Genomic DNA, 25048 nt, shown 5'->3' on the forward strand with positions numbered 1-25048 from the left:
GCAAGGGACTTGGGCTAACTTCTCTGATATATGGCCTTTCATTTTAAAAGGCTCCCAGGAACACGTAAAACTGCGAGTATAATGCAAACACAGAACAATATGGAGATGTTTTCAATAGCTACTTTCTGTGTTGCTTTAAAGCAGCACATACGATATTTTCTGCTGCTGGTGATGATGAAGTCAATATAACAGAGAACCTGACAGCAAAATGATTCAAGTAGGTCCCAGAAAGTGGAAAATATAGGTATCAGGCATGACATGAGTTCCTCAGACTTCTCCACAGGTGACCAATAGTTTAAAATTATTTGTTCTATACCCTACCTTTGGTCAAATAATTGCACAGAATTACTCTTGAAGCATGGGGTGATATTCAGTAGAGTTAACATCTGGTACGACATGGCCACACCCAACCAGAAGACACCCTTGCAGTGCCAGGGTTTAAGGGCTTAAACCTTTAGTTGCTGGACTGTGGGGAGGTTGGTGGGTCTTAGGAAAGTGGCCAGGGAGGGGCAGTTGAACTTGGGGAGCTTGGGGCAGAGCTTTTATCAACCAGTTCAGAAGTATTTCAGCAACAATTACAACCACATCAGTGGCTCCTGCTGAGGACCAGCCTGCAGTGAGGTTCCCTGTGCGCTAAATAAAATAGCTTGGACCTGTCACTCTGGAAGAGTATGTGTTTAACATGAAGAAGAAAGGCTAACTTGCACGAAAAATCATATTGCAGATGTTTCTTAGCTTAATATAGGCTCCAGCATTTTCTCAGCCTTATCAAGTTTATCACACATTTGTTGAAACGGCGTGATTTCCAAGACTATAATGAATGAACCCACTGCATCCCACTTTTGACTGTATTTGACTGTAGTTACTGATTAGCAGAGAAGTGGGACATACCCCCACTATGCTGAGGGACTCACTCTGGCAAGCTGTTACCACCTCTGGACCCTTGATGATGTTCAGGCAGCTTTTCTGTGTGGCACCGACTGCTTCCTTGGTACAAATAACCCTTGAGGTGAAGGGGCACACTACCCCCACCACTGTGCGCACACACACAGCTCCAGCTCTTTCCTGGGACTGCACTGTGCTTCTATTTTCAATGCAGGATGTCAGATTCCAAGGCAGGCTCCCCAAGGCATTCCAGGAGCTTTCAGGCCAGCACTTCTTAACCTTTTTTGTGCCATGGGGCTCCTTTGACAGGCTGCTGAAGACCACGGACCCCTTTTCAGAACCAGTTTTTAAATGCATAAAATAAAATATATGGGATTGCAAAAGAAACCAATTATAGTGAAATATGATTAGTACAATGTTAAAAAAAAACTGTGCTACAGTAATATATTGACTTTTTAATTGCTATTACATAACAAGATCTAAGGGTCTATTGAATAACTACCATAATTTAAGATATTTTCAACAACTGCGACGTGATGTAAAAAACCTATGGGTTCTACTGGAGATGAAGTCATACGTATCCTACTGCCACAACAACTGTGGTGTGTTGCCTACATTCATAAGGGAAGGAAACCCTAAATGTCAGTTAGAGGTTAGTGAAAATACAAATTTTTTGTCATGCAAACTCACAGTAACCCCGAATTCTCTCTCCCATGCAGGTTAAGAATCCCTGCAGGATAAAGTTGCCCCAGGGGTCAACACTTCACTGGAAGGCCCACCCCATGTCCTGGAGGCAGCAGCCTTTCAGGCCACCCACACTGCCTCTTGGCTGGAAGTTCTCCTTCTAACCACTCCTGGAAATTTGGGGACAGCAAAGAAGGGCTCCTGAGCCCATGGATGCCACTTTAAACAAACCATCCTTTACTGTTAAGGGGCTTCTTCTCAGCCTCAGAACAGCTGGAAACCAAGTTTTAATTGCTGACACCGGTGTGACTTGTCCCACAAGCTCTCCTGGTCAACTGGGCGCAGAGCCCTGGGAGCCCCGGGACAGGGCTGAGCTTCAGTTTTCTTTTCGGCAAAAAGGAGACACCCGCCTCATAGGATTGTTAGGAGGATTAAATGAGATAATAGCTGGGAGCTGTAAATTCTACAGCACTGTCAAAGTCTGTGCTATTATCACTTTTGACAGGTAGCTCTTTGAGGGCCGAGAACAATCTATGGAGCTCCATTCCTCAAATATTTGGCACGCGTTCGGCGCTCAGTAAACACTTGTGGAATGAATGAATGAAGGCTGCCTCCGCACGTGGGTCTGGGCGGCGAGAACGCGCGGCTCGGGGCGCTCAGGGCCGGCGCATCACCAGCACCTCTCTTTACTAACAGGTAGTAAACCCCTTTCTGGCTCTGAGCCGAATGGCAACCACAGTTCAAGCGCTTCTTTCCAGGGTGTCCCCGGGACGGGGCTGCTCGGCCGGGAGCGCACCGCCCGCCCTTCCACGCCGCCGCTTCCGGGCCAGGTGAGGGCGGCGGGCCGGCCGGGGAGGGCAGCGCGGGCCGCCCCGCAGCCGGGCGGCCGGGAAGGTGCCGGCGGCGGGCGCGCGAGGAGGGGCCAGAGGGTGGGGAGGCGAGGGGCGGGGCCGGCGTCCTCGTCACTTGATAAAACGCCTGCGAGTCTCCAGAGAACAACGGGCTCATTCAGCGCTCGGGAGTTGCCCGCGAGGGGGAGCGGCCGGGCGCAAAGCGCGACTCGTCCCGGCGGTGGGGCCGGGCGCCGGGCGAGTGGAGACGAAGGTGGCCGCGGCGGCAGCAGCGCGGCAGCCTCTAGCCGGCCCGGAGCGCAGGGCGGCGGCGCAGCTCCGCTCCCCTCCCGGTGCGCCCGCCTATGGCGGCCGCGGGGCCCTTGTGGCTGCTCTACCTGTCGGCGGGGCTCCTGGCTCGGCCCGGCACCGCCTTCAACTTGGACACCCGCGAGGAGAATGTGATCCGGAAAGTGGGGGACCCCGGGAGCCTCTTCGGCTTCTCGTTGGCCATGCACTGGCAGCTGCAGCCCGAGGACAAGCGGCTGTGAGTTCCCCGACTCCCCACCCCCGACCCCGGGGCGCCGGCCCGCGCGCGAGCAGGGGCGAGGGCGCGCCGCGTTCCCGCCGGTCGGCCGGCCCCAGGGAGGAGCGGGGTCCCCGGCCCCGCCTGGCGCGGCGCCTCCCCCATGCGGCCCGGGAGGGAGGAGAGCCCGAGGGCCGACCCTGGGGCCCGCAGCGCCGTGCCAGGCGGGGCTGCCCTCCGGCCCGGGAGAGTTTACTTTTTTTTGAAACAAAGTGCTTTCCGGCGGTCCTTCCCTCCGGGCACGTTTGCTGCGAACCCGGCAGGTGGCACGCTTTGCTGAGCTTCGCTTGTGTGTTTGGGGCGGGGGCGACGTGGGGCGCAGGGTCGCCGGATCGCTGCGGTGGGCTTGCTGAGAGCGTTGTTCAGGAAAACCCGGCCTTTCGCAAACTCACGGAACACCCTGGCCCCCAGCAGACTCGCGCGCCCCGCGCACGTTGGAAAGCCACTTTTCCTCGTGTCCTGCGGGGCTTTTCCCGCACAGCGGGCGCTCCTGTAGGAGATACTTTTACACTCCCCCCTCCCTTTTTTTTTAAAAAGATGGAAGTGACCAAACACCTGTTCGCAGAACTAGATCAGCTGAGAAAACAAGACCCTCTGAGTAGTGTGCCCGGGCCCCAAAGTGCCCGGCGGCATCGGAGACCCTCTGGGCCCCTGCACTGGGCAGGCCCAGCCGAGGGAATAAAGTAAAATGTCCGATTTGGGCTGGGGCTTTGCAAACAAGGTTTGAAAGTGACAGCCAGCCCCCCACCATAGCATAGCGGGGCTCCTCCCAGGAGAAAGTGGAGACCGCCTCTCCTAGCCTGTCCTTTTCTTTCTTAGACAGTGTTTGGTTCCCACATGATCAAACTATTTAGGCTGGAGAGGGTATTTGGGAGCTTAGTCGCCTTAATCGCTGTGGGGCTGCATTCTTGATCTGTGCTACCGAAAAATAAACTCACAAAAGGTGCCCCCTCCTGCCGGCCTTTAGTTGAACCGGTGTCCTTCCAGGACCAGCGGACCGGAGAAAGCAAAGTGCGGCCACAGTAAGGAGAGGACTTTGTGTTTATGAGAGGTGAATGGGATTTTAGAGCTGGAGGAAGCCTCTTGATTTCAGCAATTAAGAACTTTGGAATTGGTGACTGTTGTGGGCCCCTGAATCTTAGAATCAGGTTTTTTTTTTATTACACCTGCTAGTGAAGCAAAGAAATTAGTCCAGGGTAGGGAGACCATTGGCGGGTGGTCTGCAGGCCTGGCCAGCTGCTTAGATTGTACTCTGCTTTCTCTTAGTAGAAATAATTGTTAAGCCGTAAATCTGAAATGAAAGGTGGTTTCTGTTAACTCAGTTAATGGATGACATTTAGTGTCTCTGAATACTTGAGTCTGTAGATGTGCACCCATGCATATGGAGAATTTGAACTAGTTAGTGCAGAAATGACTGTGGGCCAGCAGAGGGAATACATTCTTCTTGGCATTCCCTCTCCTGCTCCAGACGCCTCCTGAAGCCGGTGGCTTCCTTGAAGTGCTTGTCAAGCAGACGTTGTGAAAGAGAAGTACTGGGGCAAGAAAATATCCTTGGGATGGTGATTTGCAAAATGTGAATTTCCCCAGGAATCTTGTTGAAAGTAAGCAGCGTGCTTGCTAAAACTTGTTACTGCTGGTGGGCTTCTCTGTTGTTAGAGCTGCTACAAGGCCCCTGAGGCTAGCGTAAGCCTGTGATTGGGGTCTGGTGCCTTCTAGAAATGCTCTTCTTGGGAGCTGACGGAGAAGAGTGGCTGATCAGATTCGTGGTTGGAGAGAGGCCCACCTTAAGGGGACTGTATCTTTCCCTTGAGCTAGCTCAGAGTGTGCCAGTAACTGCACTCTAGGGGGCTGTGGTTATGTAAAGTATTCTGGTTTCAGGAGCAGCGCTGGTCCTCCCAGGAGAACCAGCACACACATCAGTTGTCACCTTTGTCTGTAAAGGATGTGTGTATAAATAACAACCGGTGAGACTGAGACCCCACAACTTCTGGTCCAGCTTCCTAGACTCTGCCCTCTATGGACAGGCTCCATGGGAGTGTTGTAGGAACGAATGAGAGACGTGAGCTCAGATTCCTTCTCAGCTATTTAGCAGCTGTTAATTTACTTTGAGCCTTAGTTTCTTTATCTGTAAAATGGAGATATGACTGCTGAATAGGGTTGTTGTGAAGAAAAAGAGATAACATGCAAAGTGCTTAATTTCTGCCTGACCTGGGTACTTGCTGACTAAATGGTAATGTCAATATTGGTAAATTTCGAAGCAGAAATCGAATTCCAGCTATGGGCCAGCTCCCCAGTAGGTGTTAAATGTTCTGTGATTCTCACTGCCAAAGAGCAAACAGTAAAGCCAAAGGTTATTGTAGTTTGGGTAATTGATATTTTAAACTCTTAGTCACATTTATGAAACCCATGTTCAAAGCAATTTAACTTTAATCGTTCTTAATTAGACTTACAACAGAAGTAAATTTACTGAACAAGGGACCTTATTGAGGAAGGAGAAGTAAAACATCAAAGATGTATGGAAATACCAGATGAATGCACTATTATAGAAACCACCATAGATTTTTGTGGGTTAGTTTTTCTATAATGCTATTTAGATATTTAATAACATCTTAAACTCTAGTTAAGATTTTATAACAGAATAATGTATCTGAGAGCCTTAAAACAAGTTGGGTGTTCTACTTGGGTGTAAAACTTGGGGACTATATAATTGAACCAGAGACTGTAAAACTTCACTCAGGTTTTTAGTCTGTATATTAAAGAAATTTCAGACTCCAAAAGATTATTAGATAGTTGGCTGAGTTACTGAGGTCAGAGTTCTTTGGGATCTTTCATTTCTCTTAGGTAGTTACAGTTGAGTCACTCCCCGCCTAGGTAGAAAGTATGGGATGACGTGTGGGTATGTCCATCCTCTGAATCATCACTCCTAGCTCCTCTGGGAAGACGTGGATCTATGTGTGACTGCAGGGCAGAACCTAGAAGGAAGAGATCTATAAGTGATACTCCCTTATAGAACTTTGGATTTCTGGAGCAATTCTGGATTTCTGTCGATCCCCATTATGTTCTTTTTGGGAAGCTTCTGATCACCACTATCATCCAAAGGCTCTCTGGGCCCACTGTCACTTCTGTTCTGACTCTATGATGTTTGTTCTTGATTTTTCTCAGACTTGTGATGCTCCCGCTTTTAAAATCATCTTTAGTGAACTAGAGATCATCTAATCTGACTGGTTCCTTTTATAGATGAAGAAATTGAACCTGAAGGTTAGGAAATGTCTAGTCTCACAACTGCTTAAGCAGAATCTTAACAGAATCTGGGTTTGAACTTGCTATTTCTGACTCATGCTCGTGCCACCTCTAAAAGGAAAAGTCAGAAATGTCCTTCAGACCTCAAGAAGTTGGCCAGCATCTGCGTTTTGGAAATGTACTATGTTATGTTGATTTTTTAAACTGCTTCCCATATGGGTCAGGGCTATCTATATAAATATCTGTGCCTGGATTCTCTTCCTGTTGCCTCTTATTCCAGCTGGCCTTGGATCAGCTTCTAAGTCCTTCTTTCTTTGCCTGTCACTCCCTCCCCTTCTGAAGAAGCCTAGTGAGGGGTGACTGGAGCCAGCTGGGGATCCGAGCTGTGTCCAGGATGTGTACCTAAGCACTTGCTTCCTTGCATTCATTCAGAGTGCCATGTGGCCCAGGGCCATCATCCAGGACTGTGCTCTGTTGCCTTGAGTCCTGAGAGTAGAGAACGAGCCAAAATGGGCAGGGAGACTTAGAGGTGATCTTAGGACTCTGCAAGAAAGCAGAAATAGACAAGTTTAATTTTAACACAGGCTGCTGTGAGACCATCTAAGTAATGACTTAGGGTTGGAAAAAAAGGTCAGAGTACATGTTCACATAATATGAATAATTTGTCAGGAAAGTCAGGTTAAATGCTCATATAATAAGATTCTCCACTACTATAAAGAAGCAGTTACTCTCTGTTCTTAGTTGTATAATACTCTATTTTAGCATAACAATAATATTAAGGTTTAAGTTAAGCTTTAGTAATCAAATAGTACTGGAACTATGGCACTTGGTTCCCCTAGGACCTTGGCTCAATGTATCACAGTGGACAGAGTTGGCCAGTGAATTAATTGGCACTTTCAAGAGGGACACTGGAGACAGATTAGAAAATACTATCATATGCTTAGATGACAGGGTCAGTTTTACTTGGAACACTGATTGGTTCCGAGTCAGTCCATCTTAAGAAAGAACATCATATCTCAAGAACCAGTTTAGATTTCTCTGTGAAAGCCTTTTGAGCCCAACCTAAAGTATAGCAGTTTCTTCTTCCTTGGAATGTCTGTAGCACTTAGTATCATGTGTCTGACAATTCTGTTGGTTTTGTGTTTAACTGTTGTCTACCGTTTTCAGAGGATGATCCAATCTCTCCCAACTGGATTCTAGGTTATGTGAGGGCAGGGGTCTCTTGTTCATTTCTTTGTCTGATACCACCTACCGTATGCCTTGCAGATACAATGGAGTCACATCATACACTCCATTTAACTTGTAAAATCAACTCTTGCAGCTTGGGGTAGAGAGATGGAGAAATCCCTTTATTTAACCCTTTGCCCTTGCCTGCTTAAAGTAGCCCTTGGTCTCTGCTGCCCCCAGGGAAAGGAAACTATAGCTGTAATGCAATGAGATACTCAAGACGTTAATTCTTGGTTTTTGCATTTTCAAGGGCTCAGGTCCCAGTTAAGGGATTTTCATGAATGATTTTTTTTTTTTTTTTAAAGATTTTAGTTTTTCCTTTTTCTCCCCAAAGCACCCCGTACATAATTGTATATTCTTCGTTGTGGGTCCTTCTAGTTGTGGCATGTGGGACGCTGCCTCAGCGTGGTCTGATGAGCAGTGCCATGTCCGTGCCCAGGATTCGAACCAACGAAACACTGGGCCGCCTGCAGTGGAGCGCGTGAACTTAACCACTCGGCCACGGGGCCAGCCCCTCATGAATGATTTTTAATTACGCTTGACTTTTGCCTTCAAGGCAGACTTTAGAACTTAACCGCAGATGTACAGGCTGACCTGCACTGCAGTGGGTACTCGAGATTTGTTGGTTGTTATATAAGACTCGAAAGAGAAGGATGGCCGTAGAATAAGATCCAGAAAGCAACTTGATAAGGGTGTAAGTGTGAAATGGGAGTAACTGTGGGAGGGCACTTATGAATTGATGCCTTAAGCTTTAGATATTCAAGGATAGCAAGGAAATCTTGGGTGTATGTAACTTTGGTGGAACGGAATGGAAGCTGTAGAATGGTGATGTGGGTGGACTGCATGTCAGAACCAGAGTTCTGACGGCCTCTTGGGAGGGTGGGCAAGACTGAGCCCTGCGGTAATGGGCACCAGTGGCAGGGCCAGACCCCACTGCTTATTTTACCCTTCCGTGTTTGAGTGCAACTTTCGAATCAAATGACTTTATATCTGCAAAGAACCTTAGGGGTTCTTAAACCCGGCTGGTCATCAGATTAACTTGGGGAATCTCCTTATAAAAAGTATAGTTTGAGGCCCAGCCCAGATCTATTGCATCAGTTTCCGTAGATGTGATCCAAGAATCTGTTCTTAAAGTTTTCTAGGTTTGAGCTAGACGAGCTTTTCTCTTTTCCCCAGAAGCCAGGGTAATGCAGTGGATAAGAGCAGACTCTAGAGCTAGAGCCTAGATCCTAGCTTCCACCTACCTGGGATCAAATCCTGCTCTGCTATTTACTAGCTGTGGCATTGTGCAGGATACCTACAATTCTGCACCCAATTCCAACGTGTGTGGGGGTTTTCCCCACACATCACTAAGTAATTCTTGGACACCAGCTGGGTGGCCTACAATTTAACTCAATTCTGACACTATCAACCTGGAGATAGCATCAGATCCCAAAGTTTAAGGGCTCAGTCCTAGAAGATTGCTTCTCCCCCCACTTCAGATGCCAATTGGAAGTCCAGCTTGTTACTTGTGCTTCTGACGGACTGGCTATAGATTGGTGGTTCCCATGACCTCCTCCTTGCATTTGATTAATTTGCTAGAGTGGCTCACAGAACTCAGAGAAACATTTTACTTATTAGATTACCAGTTTATTGTAAAAAGATATAACTCAGGAGCAGCCAGATGGAAGAGATACATAGGGCAAGGTATGGGGAAAGGCTTCAGAACTTCCATGCCTTCTCTGAGCATGCCACTCTCCCCAAATCTCTACGTGGTCACCAACCCAGAAGTTCTTCAAACTCCATCCTTTTGGGTTTTTATGGAGGCTTCATTATATAGGCATGATTGATGAAATCCTTGGCCATTGGCAATTGAACTCAACCTCCAGCCCCTCTTGCTTCCCTGGAGGTCAGGAGGGTGTGAAAGTTCCAACCCTCTAATCAAGTGGTTGGTTCTCCTGGCAACCAGCCCCCATCCTTAGGTGAGGTCCAGAAGGCACCTCATTAACAAAAGAAACCTTTTGTAAATCACAGTAGCTAACCTCTCTAGACCTCTCTTTCCTCAACTGTAAAGTGAGGATGATTATACCTTAGATGAGTCCTGGCCCAATGTAGGCACTTTGTTTATTAAATAAATGTGGAAACCAAGACTGTCAGAGGTGAAGTGGCCGTGGCATGTTGGGCAAGTTAGTTCTAAATCCCCATCAGCCATGCTTACTGGCCTGTGCAGTGCGAGTGCTTTCTCTTCTTGGGTTTGATTTTGATAATGTTTAAGTGTACATCCTCTCTTCTATTCCGTTCTATGGTTACCATGTTTGGAAAGTATATCTCAGAAGAACCATGCCTTGTAGCCTTTTGGTAGCTGCCAAGCAGTAGGTAAATATCAGCGGGGTTTCAATATGCAGAAGAAATGAATGGGCAGACCAGTGCCCGGGTCATAAGGTTCTGGACGGGCAGTGACTTGGTGCGTAGGACGCCCAGGGAGGGTGGATTGTGCAGTTACAGGTTGGAGTTATTCATAACGAATACCAACTGTCTGATTTCCAGATCGTCTCAGACCTCTATGACTTTGTGTCCTCCACCTCTGTCCCTGGAGGCTGGGTAATTTGCACTTCACCCAGGGCAGGGGTGATGTGGATTTATTTTTCTTAGTCCTTTGTTTGGCGTTAATGTATGGTAGGAAGGAGCTTGGGCAAAGCTGGATCTGATTGGCGATGATGAAGCTGCCTGAAGTTGAAAGATGCATGGATGAAGTGTGGAAGTCATGTCTTAGCAGATTTTTGTTTGTTAAACTAGCATTTAGAATTGCAAACACTGATCTCTTGGAACCTAGTTGAGAGGCTAATTGTTAATTAGGCCTGAACTGGGAAAGGTAGATAGACTCTTCACCAGTGTCGTCCCTGTTAGCCTGATAACAGGGTAGAATGATCACCATCTAATCTGCTGCTGTCTGGTCTGTTGAGATAAACAAGGCAAGACAATTCCAGGTCAGTTTACCTATTTCACAGTTGGTGTGTTTGCAGAACGGACACCTTTCACAGGCCACGGTGTAGCGGCAGACTCTCCTCATACCACACACACATATGTGCATGCACACACACATATGCACGTGCTGCATTCCAGTTTTGGATACTACTATCACTTCATCTAATCCCAAATTGGCAAAAAGATTCAGAAAATATTTAAGTCTCTAAAACCAATTAAGTGGTAAAGAAGGCTATTCTGAATTAGGGGGAATGGGAAAGTGCCACTAAAGCAAGTGCAGAAGGCAGAAACAAATGACAGAGACATCTGCTCGCATGTTTATTTGCCAACCAGCTAGATATATTTTGCATGCCGTACAATCCAAAGGTCACTTTTTTGGAAAAGCCATTTCACATATAGTATAAAAAAAACCTTTTAGAGAAGTATGCTTTCTAAGCCTGGGAGTATAGAAAATAAAAATAAACTTCGGAATAATTTGGAAGGAGCACATTGGTTAGTGATATGAAGAATAAATGAAGCACAGGGTAATGCCTATTTCCCCCAGGGCTGTGCTTGCTTTGCTGGGTGATATCAATGTCACTGCAGTTTCTTCATTTTGAAAAGGATGTTCACTTATACTGAGGTTATTTTAATTGTGTGTGTGTGTGTCACACAAATGATAGTAAACATTTCAGACCTAGACGGTAGGGTGTCACTGAACTGTAAGGCTCCTGGACCAAATAACCTCTTGTCTTTGTAGACTCAGAGTCCTTCTCTTCAGGATTTACTGCCATTGATCAAGTAGCTACAGTCTACTGTGGTCCTGATGTAAAGTTAACTAGGGGATCCTCATCAAAGTGGATCACAGCCAAAGGTGTGGAATGGTTGTTCCCTGGTATGGATGGCCCGTTTGGCAGCACTGGTGTTTGAATCTCTATTCTCCTTGCTCCTCGCTGAGGAGGATAAGAAATCTTCCTGGGTTCCTTTCCCACCGATAGGTCTTGTCAGATGATGGCCTGACTCCCCTCCTACTGTCTGTGTAGTTCTGTCTGTCCCTTGAGAACAAAGGTATTTCAAAGTAATGAAATGGAGATGTTTAGAATTCTACAAGGCTCTGGGGAGATTGCAGATTGGTAGGAAAAGATGTTTAAAATACTGAGGGTAAAAAGTAAGGTGTTGAAAACCTATTGATTGGGCTTAAAGAATCCAGCTTTGCTGTGACACAAATAAACCTAAGAGTTTTCAAACAAGGAAGAGCTGAAAGAGGCTCAGCTGTGATCTGATGGCTCTGCAGAGACGTGATTATAGGAAAATGGCATTTGCCACTGAGGCCTCATGGCTGCCAGTGAGACTAGGCCCAGGCGTCAACTTTAGGACAATACTCAGAAAAAGTTGAGAGCTGGCTTTAAGATCTGGATGGTGAAGAGTTCTCACATAGACCTACAAGTGGGAAAAGAGATGGGTCTAGCCTCTGTTGGGCCTTCTAGAGGCTCAAGGATGGAGGACCCAGGGCAGACTGAAGGAGAGGCCTGCTGCAGTAGAGGGTCTGAAGCTCAAGCGAGGACTTTGGGAGCCAGCTGGAGAAGTGTTTTAGTGCCCAGAAAATGGTAAAGCCGTTTCAGGTACCATATCACATCAGCCAGTTTAGAAAGAAAAGTACTTTCTCAGCCTCGTGTTACATTTAGAAAGGGCCCAAGGCTGCTACAGAGGTTGATTGAGAAAGGGTGTGGGAGTATGGAGAGAGGGGACCCTCACTCAGAGGCTGATCCCAGGAGCTAAGTGCTGAGAGACAGTGATCCCCCAGCTTAGCAACACCACCAGCCAGAAGCCATCTGGCAAGGCTTTTCACTATCATAGGATAAGAAATTGGTCCTCTGTAAGCTCATTTGTTTCTATATGTGTGTATATATATAAATATGTATTTTATATTTCAATCTAAAAGAAATAGGGATTTTTATCCTTACTTAAACTTGGAGGGGAATATGCTCTGGACCTGCTGGAGAAACCATAACCAGCTTTTTTTTGGTTTTCCTATGGAAGTTGTTAGTTCGACAGATATTCAGTGAGCATTTACTATGTATTAGGTGCTGTTCTAATGCTGGAGATCCAGCAGCAAAAAAAATAGATAAAATCCCTGCTTAGGTTCTGATGGGGAAGACAAAATAAATAGGGGTATTATGTTAGATGGTAATAAGTGATACAGAGGGAAATAAAGTGGAGAAAGGGACCAGGGAATGGGAGTGGGTGGGGAATGGTGGGCAGTGGGTCAGCCAGGGAAGACTTTGCTGAGGAGAAGCTGCAAGCCATGTCAAGACTGGGAGGAAAGAGTATCTCTGGCAGTGGGAACAGCAAGCGCTGAAGGCCCTGAGGCAGAAGCATGCCTAGCATGTTCAGAAACAGCAAGGAAGCCTCTAGTCTCCTTGGAGGCAAATGGTGTGGAGCCTTATAGGTCATTGAAAGTCTTTGGATTTTACTCTTGAATGAGATGGGAAGCCATTGGAGGGTTCTGAGAAGAATATGACGTGTTCTGACTTAGATTTAAATAGATTTCTCTAGCTGCTAGATTGTTGAGAATAGACTGTATGAGGGCAAGGATAGATGAAGTGATGCTAATTAGGAGAATGCTGTAAGAATAGATAAGAGATGATGGTGGTTTAGACCAAGGGTGATAGCAGTGAAGATAGTGAGAAGCGGTTTGATTCTGGATATATTTTGAAAGTAAAGTCAACAGGATTTCCTATGGACTCGATATTAGGTGAGAGAGAAGAAAAGAATGTCTCTGAGGTTTTTGGCCTGAGCAGCTGGAAGTGTGAAGTTGTCATGTGATGGTTTAGGGAGGACTATAAGAGAAACAGATTTTGAGGGAAGAGCAAGAGTTTGATTTTAGACATTTTGGGTTTGAGATCTCTAGACGTCCAGTGGAATTGTAGTATGCAGTTGAATGCGAGTCTAAAGTTCAGGTAGAAAGGTTTGGATCGGAGATACAAAATGTGGAGTCCTGGGCTTCTAGATTGCATGAAGAGTGATAGACTGAATGATGAATGGGATGTCTGAGGGAGTGAGGACAGAGAGCAAGGGCAGAGCTGTGGGGCACGCCCATATAGAGGTTAGGGAGGTGAGCGGACCACTCGGGAGGCTGAGAGGAAGAGCTAATAAAGTAGGAAAACTAGGAGATGTGCTGTCATGGGGCCAGAGGATGAAGGAGTTTGGGAGAGGGAGTGGTCGATCAGTTGTGTCAAATGACACCGAGAATTGATCACTGGAATAGCTTTATAGAGGCCGTGGGTGACCTTGTCCGAGCACTATGGAGAAAGGGGTGGGAGCAATGCCTGCTTGGAGCGGGTTGGCAAGAGAACAGAAGAGGGACTGGAGACAAAGAAGAGGAACTCTGAGTCGTCCTGAAGGAGGGGAGCGAGAGCTGGAGGGGAAAATGGAGCCAAGAGGGAATTTGATTTTTTTTTTTTTAAATGGGAGGAAATTATAGTGAGCTGGTTTGTTGATGAGGATGATTCAGTAGAAAAGAAAAAGTGAATGTAGGGGAGGGGAGAATTGCTGGTGTGATGTCTTGGGGTAGTTGAGAGGCATGTACCCGTGGAGGAGTTTGCCTAGTTATCGGAGCATCAGCCCACAGACTACAGGGGCACAGGTGCAGGTAGGGGGGGAGTTGTCCTGGTGGGAGACTGGGAGGTTTTTTCTGATTTCTTCTAATTTCTCAGTGATTAACAATAGATCGTTAGCCCTAAGTTACACAATACCTGCATAGCAGTTTGCCTTGTAGGTGTAAGAACTCCATTCTAGAAGCAAAGGAATGTGAGGTTTGAATTCCAGCTTCTTCACATTCTTTTGATTTGACCCAGGACAAGTTCCTCGTCCTCATCAGTAAAATGCAGGCGCTAACTGTACCTGCCCCTTAGGGGTGTGAAGGGGAAATGTGGTGAGTGAAAAGCCCCTAGCATGGTGTCTGGAACATCCAATAAGCGTCAGCCTTTACTGTTGTAGGCACCCTAAAGTAAAAGATGAGTATAATTCCCTCACACAGGAGAGTTTTTGTAGCTGTCTTATCTTTACAGTCTGGCGGACAGCAGAGAGCCTTTGAGGGTCAGGCCAAAGGTGAAGTTGCCCCATGGGTGGGGCTACAGCCAGAGTTGGGGGCAGTTCACAGGCAGGTGGGAGCTATAATATTGCCTTGAAGAAGCAAAGAAGGGGAAATATGGGACTTAGAATGGCAACACGTCAAAAGTGTTTAACAATCTCTACTTCCTTACGCTATATTTGAGCTACAGAGAACCACAGCTTTTTATTAAATTCTTACAAGGCTCATTTTAGGTGTTGAGTGAGTATTTCCCATGTGGGAATATCTGCAGCTCCAGAATCTGGTACTGTCTTGATGACGTAGTGTCCCTGTGTCCCCCAGGGTAGATACCAGGACATCAACAGGTGGGCGTGTGCTGTGCACGGTGGAAGTGAGCCAGAGGGTGGGGGTGCCAAGGCCTTGCTTCCTGCTCCTGCTGGCCTGGTCGATAGTCTTTGTAATCCTGGTCAACATATCCAGCGTTTTACCGCATATATTGAATGAAAATGACACATGGCTTGTTGAATTGTCGGAAATGTGGAAAACGAGGCTCGATAGCACTTTGGGTTCTAAAATACTGTCAAGTTTCAATCTCTTCTTTCAAGATAAGTGGTATAGGCTAAAAGAGGTATCTTGAGGTAAATCTGAAACCAAAAGGAAACAGAATATCTCTGAAAGTATGAATCTTCAGGACCTTAGCACCCGTTGCCCTGGAATGTGCCACAAATTAATTACAGAATATCTTGCAGAGGTGGCATGGTGAGTTATTTATTTTTAAAGTTAACTCATTATAGTGCAGAATGAAATGCGTGTACATTTTTAATATAAAATATGAGGCTTTAAAGACATTTAAAGCTTTTGGTGCTCATTTTGGGCTCTGTCATTGAGTGCTTTTGTGAAAATGGTTGAGAAGCACTGAACAGCCCAGCTTTTCTCTGTGGAAGGATGACTGAAACGCACAAAAGTCAAGTGACAGCTAGGTAGTGGCAGTGTGGGCCCTGAAATACAGCCACCTGATGCCAAATCCGCCTAATACTGTGCCATACACGTCTACCTTTGGTGAAGTAGCTCATTCTTGGAATTAAACCTGTAGCACATAATCTTGCCCTTTATTAATGGTATCTTGGGTTTTTAAATGTCTTCCCACACAAAGGCCTGGCATAGTGATAGCAAGTATATAGCCACTTTTTCCCTTTCCTCCCTCCTAATTGGGGGCACTCCAAATGATCATAGTACCTTTTTCACTGAGTCTCAGAATTCTTCAGGTCAGCATGAGTTAGCCTCTGCTGATGAATGGGCGTTTGCACATAAGATAACACCTGTTTGCCCTCTTGGCCTGGCCAAATCCTCTGCATCTGGAAGACACTCTACAAATGTTTGCCTGATGGAAATGATCCCTGCTGGTTTGTGAGCTTCTTAAGAGCAAGGCTGACGGCTTGTCCATTTTTGGTTAAAATCTAATAGACAGAAGTGGGTACCCAGTAGTTTTTTGTTGTATTCTTTGAGTTGATTTAATTTCTCAAATACCTTGAAGACTTCTAGAGAATAGGAAATAGGATCACCATTTCTTTAGAATGATCCTTTACACCCTGTACTATTACTTCTTTTTAAAAATTGTGGTAAGTTATACATAACATAAAATTTACCATTGTAACCGTTTTTTTTTTTTTTTTAAGATTTTATTTTTCCTTTTTCTCCCCAAAGCCCTCCGGTACATAGTTGTATATTTTTAGTTGTGGGTCCTTCTAGTTGTGGCATGTAGGACACCACCTGAGCGTGGCCTGGTGAACGGTGCCATGTCCACGCCCAGGATGCAAACCGGCAAGACCCTGGGCTGCCGAAGTGGAATGCAGACTCAACCACTTGGCCACAGGGCCGGCCCCTATCTTAACCATTTTTACGTGTGCAGTTCTGTAGTGTTGAATATATTCACTTGGTTGAGAACACCCTGTTAGTTCTTAAACTTGTTCTGGAGCGCCCAGAGATCAGGATGCCTATGTCCTGAGGCCATAAAATATTGATAAACTAAACTCGAAAGAACTAAGTATGGAATTGTGCTAAATCGTATCATCTGGTATGATATTCTAATGTAGATTAGTGGCAACAGAAGTAAAAGTTTAACAAATTTATGGTAGAAGTGAACGTTTCTGTCTCGTAGCTTAGTATGTGTTTTACAATTTCGTGAAGGACTGCTCTGGGTTGAATTCAGCAGCTGTGCACCTGGCTCCACCTGTGGAACTCCAGGGTTCCTCACGCACATCCTTTCAGAAGTAATTTGTCTTAAGTTTTTGACTGAATTAGAGAAAATTGCAACGGATAAAGAGCCTGACCATATTTGTCTCTTGCTTATGTCTTGCTGCTCTTCCTACCTAACTCTTAGTAGCTTTAAAATGAAACAGCAATTTCAGTGGCACACTAGAGTTCAGGTTGAAGCTGAGGTTTGATATGACGATGGCGCATTTGTGGGTCGAAGTTCAGAAGGAAGTGTGTGTGTGTTCAGGGAACGGCGGATTAGACTCTCAGCTGTCCCAGTTAGTAGGGCCACCTTTAGCTTGTCTAGCAAATACTTTCCTTGTTCATACCACCCTCCACTACCGCCCCCCAGCTTCCTTTAGCACCATGTTGATTTATTACCTGGGAGCAGCTTTCTTTTCTTCTTCTATTCCTCATCTCTTTGATTTTCTAATGACATATTTCTCTATTGCCCCGATACTGGGGAGTTTAGTTTAAGAGGCTCTCTTTATTTTTACTCATGTTTTCATTATGAAATTTCTAATAAGCTATTTGGGAGCTACCAGAATAGAAGTTTACTGAGGCTTCCGAATTGTGGGCCCTCGAAAGGCTAGGGCTTGGGTCTCATTTATCTCTGCCCAGAGCTTTTAATGTGGAGCCTGACGTGTGTCAATCCTCAAAAATAAAACAAAAATGTGCTTTTAAAGAGATCTAAACCTTCTGCTCCCGCCATAGATATTTTCATCTGCACAAAGCTGGTGCACATATTCTGATAATCTTCCCCAATAGCGCTTTTGTGAATTTCTTTACCATTGAAATGATTTACCACCTGCAGAAGTTAGGAAAGAACTCGGAAAATGATCTAGAAAGGTAGACCATCTCCCACATTTCATAAATCAAGAGAGAGAAGTCTGGGATTTATTGTAGGTCATGTAGCCAGAGACTGACGGCTGTGCCCACATGCCTCCTGCTCCTCATGCCCTCTGAGGTCTTTCTGCTTAGTCTTCCACTTGAACCCCTGTCCTCCAGTGCCCACTCCCAAACAGAGGTCTTTCTAGCCAATATGTCTGTTTTTATAGAATGTCACCAGAAGCTTAAAGCAGATCCATTCAAGTCCCACCAAACTTACCTAAAAGTCTTTTCTCCTCATAGAGAGTTGCCTTCCTGAGTTCCTGAGATACGCAGTTTTCGATGGAGAAGCAGCCTGGATTTGCCTTTGACCACAGATCCAGAAGCACTTGTGTGTTCCCCCAGTGGATCCCCACCCCCTCTGTTGTTTTTGAACAAGGAGTCCTGGTTCCCTCCACCCTCTCATTCATGCTTAGATTAGATGAAAGGTAAGGTGCCTGACTGAGGCCGTGACTCACTCGGCTCCACCCCGTAGCAAGTGGCTGCTGCAGGGCCAGTTGGGCAGTGTCCACAGCATCCAAGACTAAGGCGTCCGAACTCTGCAGCTGCTGTTTATAAATGGCACTTACTGTGCTTTAGCTCTGAATATCGGGATGCCCCTGAACTGAATGGACTTGTTCCCTTCTAAAGGAGGGTGGGAGGGGGCGAAGATTTTGTGTTGATGTTTTTCTATAGCTGAGATGTTCCCCTGAATGCTGTCGGTGCCATGAACTTTTACAGTGCGAGTGCGAGTTCCTCTCTCTGATGTCATTACGTTTATTCTCACCTCACTCGACTGTGCCTGCAACTGCCTCCACAAAGGTAGCGTGTGTGAGCTTGTCTGACCCAATTATGAGGTTTGCTTTCTTCATGACTTCTGGGCACTGATTTTAAACTCTGCAACCATCTCTGTCATTTTCCCTGCAAGACTTCCAATGACCCAGTGTCCACTGACTGACATTTTAAAAATTACATTTTTAATATGTTTTTGAATAGATAATACAGTCACATGGTACAAACATAAAAACTGCAAAAAGATGTGGGTGAACACCCCTGGTCTCTGGTCACCCTCCTCTTCCTGGGGCAACCATTGTTTTACCCGTTTGTTGTAAATCCTTTCACAGGTCCTTATACATTTGTAAGCAAAATATTCATTTATACTTTTTACACATATGGTAGCATGCCATATGTATTCTGCACTTTGCCTTTTTTCTCTTGGCATGTTTTAGAGCTTACTGGATGTAAATAGTGTACTTAGTATTTTCATTGTCTGTATAGTGTTCAGTTGTAAGGGTGAACCATGATTTATTTGGCCAGTCTGGATATTTGGGTAATTTCTAATCCTCTGGTGCTACAAGCAGTGCTGCAGTGAAGAACTTTATACCTCTCTTGTTTCACCTTAAGCAGAGGGTCAGTTCCTCATGCAGTGGCTTGCCTGGCATTGTTCTAATGATTATGGCTGATCCTGGACCAGTGGCTGGCTGCTCTTCATGACCTTATTGCAAACGTCCTACCGTCTGATATTATCACAGGCGACTCTAGCAGTGGGCTCGCTGGAATTTTTTCAGCAACCAGAATTGACAGTCTTATGCCTAAGCTGCCAACAGCTGATGGCTTCAGCATTTGTGCCCCACCTGTACCTATACTTGCTAAAAAAGTACTTGCTAGAAGTTAGAATGCCGTGTTAGAATGTGTATTAACTGAATGCTGATAAGAACATGTATAGGGCTTCATCACTGTGTTAGATTTTACAAGGTTGACATTATTTCATTTGATCCTTGCAACACCCTATGACACAATTTAGATAGAGCATTTCATGGATAACCCATACAGATGACACCCAGCTAACGGGACTTGAACCTACCAGGTCTGCTTGTAACTTCTTCACTGATTATGGTTTTAGCTTGCCAGTCCGTTATGGGGCAAATAAAAAGGCGTGCGCTATCTGGAGGTAGTAGCTTCTACAAGCACTTACCATATTATCTGGATAATGACAGGCCCAAGTAGGACTGATGTTCAGCCAGTATACACCAGTGGAGAATACTAGTTGTTAAACTGTCGAAATACTTCTGGTTGGTAAATAGTTTTGCCTCTGTCCCACTGAGTGTCCATCAACGCTGCCCCGACTGGCCATTCTTCCTGTAGCACCACCCCCCCCCCCCAGTACCTTCCCCCCATAATCCAGCAACTAAAGGGGAAATGTCCTAATACAGCAGGGGCCTCTGGGACGTAGCTCCAGTGCTGTGTCACCATCTGTGTTGATTAATTGGTTCCCAAGCCATCCTAGTTGCTAAATATTTTTAAATATCATCTCTAAATGTAGGAGTAGAGTAGCAAACAATGTGTTTGGCAATATAATTTCTGTAAATATTTATATACATACACTTTTTTTTTTTTTGAGGAAGATTAGCCCTGAGCTAACTACTGCCAATCTTCCTCTTTTTGCTGAGGAAGACTGGCCCTGAGCTAACATCTATGCCCATCTTCCTCTACTTTATATGTGGGCCGCCTACCACAGCATGGCTTGACAAGTGGTGCCATGTCCACACCCAGGATCCGAACCAGCAAACCCTGGGCCACTGAGAAGCAGAACGTGCGAACTTAACTGCTGCGCCACTGGGCTGGCCCCTACGTAGACCTTTTTTTTTTTTTTTTTTTGAGGACGATTAGCCCTGAGCTAACATCTGCTGCCGATCGTCCTCTTACTTGCTGAGGAAGACTGACCCTGAGCTAACATTCCTGCCCATCTTCCTCTACCTAATATGTGGGATGCCTACCACAGCATGGCGTGCCAAACAGTGCCATGTCCACACCCAGGATCCAAACCGGCGAACCCTGGGCTGCCGAGAAGTGGAACGTGTGAACTTAACTGCTGTGCCACCGGGCCGGCCCCCAACATACACTTTTTAAATTGTATTTCTTTTTTTGTTCACAGTATCCTATTTCTAAATCTTTTTTCTTCTTTAACCTGAAAGACCTCTTTTGGTTTGCTTTTTGCATTGTTGTTTTTTGTTTTCCTGTTACAGAAAAGTCTGGGTAGGTGTTGTGAGGTATCAGGGACCCAGAACTCATTCTCCTCGTAGCTTCACAATATGTAGCCTCAACCTCATGATCTAAGATGGCAGCATCTCCATTCTAGGCAGGATGAACAAAGGAACAAAGAAGAACAGAGCCAAAGGTACATGTGCACCATCTTTTAAAGAAGATTCCTGGAAGCAGCAATGTGATACTTTGTCATGAGTCTCGTTGGGCAGGACTGAGCTGTATGGCATGTCCAGCTGGAAAGGAGGCTGGGATGGGCAGGCTTTATTCAGGGTGACCTTATGCCCAGCTGAAAATTCTTTTACTATAGAAAAAGGAGAGAGTCGATACTGGGCAACAGCCAGCAGTCTCTGGCACAGCTACTAAGCCTGTATTTTCAGTTATCTCATTTAAAAAATAAACTATGTGGTCATATTAATTTCCTTTCCAAAACATCGAAAAATTTGGATTTCCTAAGCTGTTGGAAAAGTAAAATGGATATGGCGACCTACCAGGTGTGTGCTTTTTAAATACACCTTTTCTCGTCTTGATTTTTATTAAAAATATTTTCCTGAAAAATGATGGAAATTGAAGTCACTTTTTCCTTTACAAATGAGCTATTTGATAATAGCTTTTAAGAAATGTCTTTTTTTTCATTTAGCACTGATAACATTGATGCTTGGTACACTTGGCATATAAAAACCTACTTGATAACAATTAAGTACTCAAATTTAAAATTATTGAATGTGACAGGGATGGCCCCGTTGCACAGCAGTTAAGTTCTCGTGCTCCTCTTCAGCTGCCTTGGGGTCACCAGTTCAGATCCGGGTGTGGACCTGTGCACCGCTTATCAAGCCATGTTGTGGCAGGCGTCCCACATATAAAGTAGAGGAAGATGGGCATGGACGTTAGCTCAGGGCCAGTCTTCCTCAGCAAAAAGAGAAGGATTGGCAGTGGATGTTAGCTCGAGGCTAATCTTCCTCAAAAAAAATCAGTAAAAAATAAACTAAATTATTGAATGTGATGATGAATTACTTATACAATAAACTTCATTCATTTAACAGAAAGGTACTAAGCATCTACCATGTGCCAAGCACTGTGTGAAGGTCAGTGACGGGAAGGTGGGCTCACAGTCCAGTTCATACAGGTTCTTAGTCTTAAAGGACAATTCACTAGAAGGACAAACGTGACTTGGCAACTGGAAAGTCAGGTACCTAATAATTCAGAAGCACAGGAAGTGGTCACATGTCACATTTGACAAGGTCTGGCAGCTGCTTTGTAAAACTGAAAGAACAGTGTTGCTTGCAGACTTTCATTTTTCCTTTTCTTACTGCAGTAGATAACCATTTTTATTATAACTCTGTGTGACTTCTTACTGGTATGAGTTGCTTGGTCAGCTGAAAAGCCCTTTTCAGCTAGTAATTTTATTTTCAAAATGAGCTGGTTATATATTTATACCTATAGTTTATAAATTTTTATTGAATTGAAGTGGGATTCTTGGCCATTTTAAATGTAGGCCGGCATCTGTGGTCATTTTACCTTGTTGGGTGCTAGTGGTAATCTTTCCTTGAGATTATTTACATCCTTATTGTTGGGAGATTAGAAGCAAGTGTTGAGCCAAGGTCACGCCAAAAATTGATGCCAGGGATAGAACCAGAATTCCTTCCCCATCCCCTTCTCTATTTTGCTGATCTGACCACTCTGGTTGGCATTCCATTTAAATAGTTGAAATTGATGCCGTGATTTCACATTTTTCTTTCTTCTCCCCTCATAGCTGGTAGAGGTTTCTGAGCTGGAGGAGGAGTTGAATGTTGTAGATAATAAAACATTCTGCCTTGGGTGTTCCTTTATTGCCTGAGCGCCTTGTTCTTGGTCAGGGACACACCTATAGTAAAAGGTACTGAGTCAGGTAAGAATTTGAACCCTCAGGCTCAGATGTCACAGGAGTTTCATAGTCACTGGAAACAGGATTTAGTTCCAGCATGTTTCTCAGAGGAGACAGGCAAAAAGTCTCTTGTGAAATTTGGGAAGGCCAGGACAAAATTACTGGTTTTGTGATGCAGATAAAGGCAACAGGTATTCTTGGGCCCCTGTAGCATGGATCTCAAAGCACTTTATGGACCTTAATTATAGCCAACCACACGCTTGTAAAATACTGTTTTTTAAAAAGGAGGGTAGATCGAAGTGCTTTAGTGATGTTTTCATCCAATCAAGCAAAAAGGAGATTGTGGGGTTGTAATTTAAAGCAACATCAGAGAGTGCTGGGCACAGCTCCTGTTTCATTGCTTACCGGCAGTGTGACCGTGGACAAGTTACTTGTCCTCTCTGAACCTGCATCCACGTTTCTGAAATGGGTGGTGGTAACAGTGTCTACTTCTTAATGAACTTATAGCAGAGGGCCTAATATGTTATAAGAGCATGGGAGATGGTAACTGCCAGTGTGTTGCTAACAATAATAGCTTGTTTGCCTTAGTTTACGGGTAAGGTATTTCTTATTATGTGATTTCTTGGAAAGTTATTAGAAATCTAGTCTTTTGAAAGTGAGATTGTAGTTCATAGAGACAAGGGAGCCTCAGCCTTTTAATCACCTTTCTGTATAAACATGAAAACCTAGACTAGGAAGTGAACAGATTTGTTCCACTGTGAATATTAGCTCATTCTTGCCCAACCGGATCAGCCAGTTAGTATAATTAAATAGGGTTTTGGTTTTTCTTGGCCAAAACACCCTTGATGTTCCTAAAATATGGGACCAGATTCCTGGCTTCAAGGAGTTTACAACCTTATCAAGTGGAGTAATCTTCATACAGGGAAGTTTATTTTGGAGAAGGTGAAACTTGAGTGCAGGCTCTTGAAGGCAAATCCATGCGTAAAGCCTCGAGCTGGAGGTTGGAAGTTGTTGGTGAGGAGAGCTTTCGTGGGGTCGGGGCAGGATAGCAGGAGACACGTGATCAGAGACACCAAGGCCATTGTGTGCTGGGGAAGTGAGGGAGTTGGGGCAACTTGTGGTGGATGGCGGGGGATGGCTCCAAGTTGTAGCAGGAAGAGCATTGCACGTGGGAGGGACATTGGGCTTGAAGCCCTACCTGTGTCAGGTGACGCCTGAGCCTTGGTTTCTTCCTCTCTCAATTGCTGAGACGTATTTGAATAAAAGTGTATATGAAGGGCTTTGTAATTATTGAGTGCCCTACAGATGTGAGTCGTTTGCTTGCAAATCAGGTTTGCCTCTCTTTGAAGAAAAATATTGAGATACATGAGTCCTGTTTACCCAGGGTTACAGTCCGCCCATGTATTGAACACCAAGGCTAGGCCAGGTGCTGCTCTAGGTGTTGTATTCTGGGAGCAAGAGCAGAGCCCCTGCACCTGCGGAGCCAGGAGCGTTCTAGAGGAGGAAAGGTGAGCGGTTGGCGCAAACAACCGAATATCATAATTTCAGGTACTGATAAGGGCCATGAAGATTATTGAACAGGGTGAATGTAGGGAGTGACTTAGGGCGAGCTCTAGCTGGGAGGGTCAGGGAACGGCCTTTCTGAAGAGGGGGCGTTTGAGTTGAGCCCTGAGGGATGTGAAGTCTGCAACCCACAAGTGTCTTCGGCAAGAGTCTTCTGAGCTGAAGAAAGTAACTGCACACCCTGAGATGGAAACCAGGTTGGTGTGTTCAAAAGACAGAAACTAGGCCAGTGTGGCGGGAGTGCACACCTGATGGGGAGGAGGCTGGAGCGGCAAATAAGAGGGCAGTTCACATGGGGCCTTGTAGAGCACGGTGGGAATTTGAGTTTCATTCTAGTGGCCGTTGGAGTCCATTGGAGGGCTGTAAGCAGAGGAGTAGTGTGATGTGACTTACGATGTAGAAAGAACAGTAGTTGCTCTGTGGAGGATGGGCTGGGGTGGGACAACAGTGGAAGCCAATAGACCAGTTAGAATGGTACTATGGTTGTCCAGGTTTGACCTGATGGTGGCGCAGACCATCCTTACAGCAAGGGAGCCACTGAGAAGTGGTAAGATTCAGAGTAAATTGTGGAAGCAGAGCCAAGAGAATGTGCACTGGATGCGGAATCCAGGGTGACCCCTAGGTTTCTGGCCTGAGCACCTGGATAGATAGTACAATCGTCCTCCCTTATCCTTGGTTTCTCTTTCTGTAATTTTAGTTACTATGGTCAACTGTGGTCTGAAAATATTAAATGGAAAAACCTAGAAATAAACAATTCATAAGTTTTAAATTACATGCTGTTCTGAGTGGTGTGATGAAATCTCGAGTCATCCCGCTCTGTCCTGCCCAGGAAGTGAGTCATCCTTTTGTCCAGCATATCCACGAGGTATACCCTACCTACCTATTAGTCACTTAGTAGCCATCTCAGTTATCAGATCGACTGTTGAAGTATCACAGTGCTTGTGTTCAGGTAACCCTTATTTTACTTAATAATGGCCCCAAAGCACAAGAGT

At 45.4% G+C, this 25048-nt stretch overlaps 1 protein-coding gene across 2 annotated transcripts in view; it reads left to right on the forward strand.

Moving 5' to 3' along the window:
- Positions 1-2533: 2533 nt before the first annotated feature.
- Positions 2534-25048, forward strand: part of ITGA6 (integrin subunit alpha 6) — a 76945-nt gene continuing 54430 nt past the window's right edge. For both annotated transcript variants that reach the window (XM_070581556.1, XM_070581555.1), the window contains exon 1: positions 2534-2946. In XM_070581556.1, the coding sequence (XP_070437657.1) occupies positions 2765-2946 (182 nt within the window). In that variant the 5' untranslated portion in view covers positions 2534-2764. The remainder of the gene's footprint in view (positions 2947-25048) is intronic.

This window comes from Equus przewalskii, chromosome 17, assembly GCF_037783145.1.
Source record: "Equus przewalskii isolate Varuska chromosome 17, EquPr2, whole genome shotgun sequence".
Taxonomy (NCBI): domain Eukaryota; kingdom Metazoa; phylum Chordata; class Mammalia; order Perissodactyla; family Equidae; genus Equus; species Equus przewalskii.